The sequence below is a fragment of the Lactuca serriola genome, chromosome 2 (genome assembly GCF_051521515.1).
Source record: "Lactuca serriola cultivar US96UC23 chromosome 2, Lser_US96UC23_V15, whole genome shotgun sequence".
Lineage (NCBI taxonomy): Eukaryota > Viridiplantae > Streptophyta > Magnoliopsida > Asterales > Asteraceae > Lactuca > Lactuca serriola.
The window spans coordinates 139,082,270-139,087,920 of NC_136409.1; the positions used below are offsets into that span (position 1 = coordinate 139,082,270).

A 5,651-nucleotide genomic window follows, 5' to 3' on the forward strand; every position below is an offset into this window, starting at 1 on the left:
AAATGGTCAATAAAATTGCAAACACGTTTATTTTGTATATATGATAGAACTTCTATTTTAATAAATAATCTTTTTGTTTTACGTCACACATTCATTTATTTTTTCACATGTCATTTTATGGTTATTTTAAATTAATTTATTTTACATATCATTTTATGCTGTTTTCGATTTTATTTAAATCCACATAATATTTAAATGTAATAATAAATGTGTATTAATTTCATTAATACAATTTTTCTTTTAATTTCAAAATTATTAAATTGAAGATCAATTATTTCATTTATTTATTTATTTAAATTATTTGTTTAAATTAAAAACGAAATAAGCACTTCAATTTCAATAATTTAATATATTTTTTTCCTTACTTTTTTTTATAAATTCAAACTTACTAAATGTTTAGATCTTTATATTTATTTTTTTAAATAAACATGTGTAGTACACAAGTCTTACAACTATTTTTTCTAATACTAAAAACTATAAAGCAATATCGTTGATATTTAACGCTTAGATAACTCTTTGCGGAGAACTTTAAGAGTGTTCGGTATGGGAGCAACGAGAAGCAACGCGGCTGACGTGGCTCGACCGCAACGGCTGCGTAACGGGGGGAACACCGCCCCCCTGCTCGTTGCAACTCGTTGAAGGCGCATCTCGTTGGCGTGGCGACGGAAAGAAACGGATCTTTTGACCATTTGAGTGCAACAGTTTAAAAAAAAATTAATTATTAAAAAAAACAATTTATTATCCTATAAATACCTCCTATTTTATTTTAAAATTTTCACACTTTCTCTTCTCCTCTCTACATACTTTCAATTATCTTCAAAAAAAAAATATGGATCCTTTCGACTCGTCCGATGATTCAGATGACGATATTTTCTTTAGGATGATGTATCATTATTACACTACCGACCTGCTACAACCAGACTCAGCCCCGCTACTAACAAGACGTGCGATGTTAAACAGAAATCGCGAGGAATGACACGAACATCTATACCGCGATTACTTTGCGGATAATTGTGTATACGGGGCGAAGGACTTCAAAAGAAGATTTCGTTTGAGTAGGGATGTGTTCTTACAAATCGCCAACGCCTTGGAAAGCCGGTATCATTTCTTTACTATATTTTTATACAAAATAAATAAAAATGTACTAAATGTTTCTTTAATTTTACAACATATGCAATATATTTTTAAACTATAGTTAATTTATGTTTAGGTACGAATTTTTTCAATTAAGATATGATGCTAGAGGTAGACGCGGGTTTACAACGTTGCAGAAATGTGCTGCGGCCATTCGTTTAATGGCTATGGGGGAGTCACCCGACACCATGGACGACTATATGAGAATGTCCGAAAGAACTGCAAGAGAGAGTTTGTATACATTGTCAAGGGGTGTAATTGAAACTTTTGGTGACGTGTATTTGCGGAAACCTTCATTGCATGATTTGCAAGAATTGTATGCGGCGTATGAAGAACGCCATGGGTTTTCTGGAATGATCGGAAGCACTGATTGCACACACTGGAAATGGAAAAATTGTCCGGTAGCATGGAAAGGGCAATACGCAAGTGGTCATCACGGATCACCTTCTTTGGTGTTAGAGGCTGTCGCTTCTCAAGATTTATGGATTTGGCATGCATTTTTTGGGGTTGCGGGTTCCAACAACGACGTCAACGTTCTTGATCAGTCGCCAATATTCGGCGATCTTTTGAATGGAAAAGCCCCGGATGCTCCTTTCACGGTGAATGGAAACGAATACAAATATGGGTATTACCTTACAGATGGAATATATCCTCAGTATTCCACATTCGTGTAGGCATTCCGCCACCCGGTTGAAGAACGAGACAAATTTTTTAAGAGAAGAGAAGAAGGAGCACGTAAGGATGTGGAACGTGCTTTTGGAGTGCTGAAGGCGAAGTGGCATATAGTCGAACATGCATCACGACCATTGGATTTAGAAACTTTACGATATATCATGTATGCATGTATCATAATGCATAACATGGTAGTAGAAGATAAAGGGCAAAATTTTGCACACTATATCCCAACAGAGCCCAGACACGTTCAGTTTCAACCAGGAACAACAAATTATTTGCATCGCGTTGTTGACATTCAAGACACAAATAAACACAGACAACTTTGAGAGGACTTGGCGAGTCATATCTTCTATGGTAACAATAACGATAACGAATAGCGTTGTATTTTTTTTAATTTGGATGTTATTTCTTTTTTTGTTTGTTTTTGGATATTATGTGTAATTTAGTCTTTATGTTAATTTTAATTTTTAGAAATTTTTAATTGTTTTCTGTACTTTTTAAACATTATGTTTTATTTATTTTTAATTTAAAAAATATTTGTCTCAATTTAAAAAAAAATCGAAATAAATAAAATAAATTATAAAATGAAAAAAAAAGTTGGTGTCATAACAAGATATAACATGTTGTCCATTTCCTCACTTGGTGTTATAACACCATTGATGATGCGGCATGTGATATGGCACCAAAATGGTGTTGCATCTAGTTGTCCACACATTATGGTCTAATAGGAGAACTAAGGCTAGCTTATTACGTATGCACATTATTCAAACCTCACATTAATATTTGCCTTTTCCCTATGCTATTGTTACAAAAAGACATATTTAATGAATGTCACTATGTACTATCTATACATCGCCTATTACTTGTGAGGCAATATAAACTATTCAAGGATTTGCCTTTCTACAAAATAGACCACACAATAGTATAATTGACAGTCTAATTATTTAAGAAATATTGCATACAATTCAAACAACTAAAAAATTACTAATGGTGGTATGTGTAAATATTTAACCTCTTTCTACTTGCTTTTTCTTCTTGTGATTCCACTACTTCAACTTCACATAATGATTTCAATCAACTTCGTTCTTATGGTACACAATTGTCTACTAGGCATGTACATCATTAGTTTCCCTTTTCCAACATCATCATGAGAGGGCTATGGGAATGTGTTTGGAAAAAAATTTACTATTGCCAATAAATGTGATCACAGTCACAATAGTTTGTAATACTACTATTAATAATAAAATCATTTTGGGTTACACAAAATGGCACGAGAGTATTATTGGGGTCTACTTTGTTAATCAAATAAATGTTTAATTAGTTAATAAGAAACTTGTCGACCTAAGGTGTCTAAAGTATAAAGATCTGAAAGTTAGATCTTTAGGATAATTGTTTGGTGACCAAATAACTATCTTTAAGAGTTCAAAAACCCTCCCCTATAAATAGGGCGCCTTAGTTATGTGGTTTAATGTTAGGGTTTAAAATCAAGAAAAATCCTTTCGTCGTGACACTATTAATGATCACAACCCTATATGTTTAGGGTTTAATGTTATGTGGTTTTTGGAGTTTGTCAAGGTTAGTGGATATGCTTCTTGGGTGTGACTACGAAAGAGGAGCTCTATTGGGCTCTTAGCACTCTCTTCATCAAGATCAGAAGAAGTTTTCAAATGACCAATATGTTTACTTGTGTTTCTTCTTGTTTATTTAGTTGCAATAGATTTGGTTGAACATGGATTTATTGTTGGCTTATGAGGTTACAGTTTTATTGCTTCCGTTATGTGGCCTTTTAGATCCCTCATAACCTAACAATGGTATTAGAGCCACTTGTTCAGTTCTTTTGCACTAGATTTTCAATTGTTTTGTGTTAACCTATTTATATGATGTAGATTGATTATATCAAACCACTATTAAGTTTTAAAAATTTTTCATAAACTCTTTTAATCTGTAAATTGTTGTGAGTTTTAGTAGAAATCGTTTCAGGGATACCTGAACCCTAATATGTGGAATACAACGCCATACTTTTGATTTGTGATACAGGTTAATAGGTGGATCATGACATGACATCTTCTGCTTAGCGACATGGGTTCACAGGTGGATTACAACATGACATCTTCTGGTTAGCGCCGCAAGTTCACTGTTCACATAAACATTGTATTTTCGTATTGAACATGCTTTGGTCACTTAAATGCATTTGACTCAAATATTATGCAAATTTGATGGTTTGTAAATGTTGGTTATTGATTTGTTTGTTGTTTTAATTATTTAATTTTAATTATTAATTAATAACAAAATCATGACATTGTTGTTTGGATGATACATCGCATGTGAAATCATAGAAACAATAGTATGTTGGATTGCTTTAAACTTCATGATTATAAATTTAATCTAGAAGTTGCAATCTAAGTTCAAAACATTTGTTTGTTGTGAATTGTATGGAACCGATACACTGAGCCTCGACTTGTGTATTCGATTTTGTTTTTGGTCTTTGTGAGTTTCATGTAATTTATTTTCTTTTATAATACTTAATTTTCTTTTAAATTGTAATGGTTTAGTTAGGAAATTTGTATTAGAATAGAAATTTTAATTTATTGAAAACTGAAGACTAATTGAAGGATCTAGGAGTTAGGAGTCTCATGGTGCTCTTGTTGACCTGTAGTTTTGGTGGTTGTTCGAGTGGGAGCTTTGAAGTGTCCTTTTGTCCTTAGTATGACTTGTCTTTCCTTTTGATGGCTCATATGGGTGACACGTAGCATCGATGTTGGAGGTATCGTTACTTGCATTGTGTTTGTATTTATATGATTATGTGGTTGTTTATTATGCATGTTTTCTTATATAATTGGAAGTACACACGCTTTTAGAAGTTATAACATCCCAAAAATAAGACCCAAAATTTTCATTTTAAATTAATAAAACCAATATTCCCAAAACATTATCATATAAATCCAAATAAACAATTATATCAATCACCATTTCTTATCAAAGTAAATCAAGAAAATGCGGAACGAGGTGGTGTGTGCTCTGCAATCATCTCGGGCTCTTCCATTTGAAAATTGGAGTACCTGAAACATAACTAAAAAGCATAAGCACAAAGCTTAGTGATTTCCCCAAGATACCACACACAAACATAAAAAATCACATATTGGGCCCCCGTCCGGCATCGAGTCTCACTCGGCTTCGGGCCCCGGCCGACATCGAGCCCCGCTCGGTTTAAGGATTTCTCAACCACCATCCCCACCTAATACATATAATCATACTAACACATGCGATAATCACAAAGACAATAGCATCCCATACAGTCATCGAGCCCAACCCGACAACATAAAAACACATACTGATAACTAGCATATAATATACTCATTAGGATCCGCCTGGCATTGGGCCTTGCCCGGTAAACATGCCATCACATAACACATGCAAGAGTCACACAGACATCTAGCATCCTAACATATAAACCATGGGCCAACATTGGTGCCTTTGAGCCGCTAAGCTCAGTGAGGAGACTCACCTCGACTTCTAAATATCACTAAAAATACTTGGCTGGTAGTCTGACAAATCCCCAAGCTATCAATACAAAATAACACCCAATTTAACATTTGGGTTTCAATCCACATACAACAATTCATACTTAGGGTAAAAAGACCATTTTACCCCTCACCTAGCTTGGTCCAAGACTAAGGCCCAAACTCACAATCTAAAAGGCCCAAAAACAAAATAATCATCCAAGGCCCACTTATGGCCCAATTTTCCAAATTTGGCACAAACCCTTACATGGGCCTTACCTTAAAGCCCACTCATTCTCTTAGTCCAAACACTTATCCTCAGATGGCCCAAGAAGACCCTAT

At 34.1% G+C, this 5,651-nt stretch overlaps 1 protein-coding gene across 1 annotated transcript; it reads left to right on the forward strand.

Annotated features, from left to right (window-relative positions):
* Positions 1-1,295: 1,295 nt before the first annotated feature.
* LOC145089611 (uncharacterized) lies at positions 1,296-1,808 on the forward strand. Its single transcript, XM_079028027.1, has one exon. The coding sequence runs from the start codon at positions 1,296-1,298 to the stop codon at positions 1,806-1,808; it is 513 nt and encodes a 170-aa protein (XP_078884153.1).
* The last annotated feature ends 3,843 nt before the right edge of the window (positions 1,809-5,651 follow it).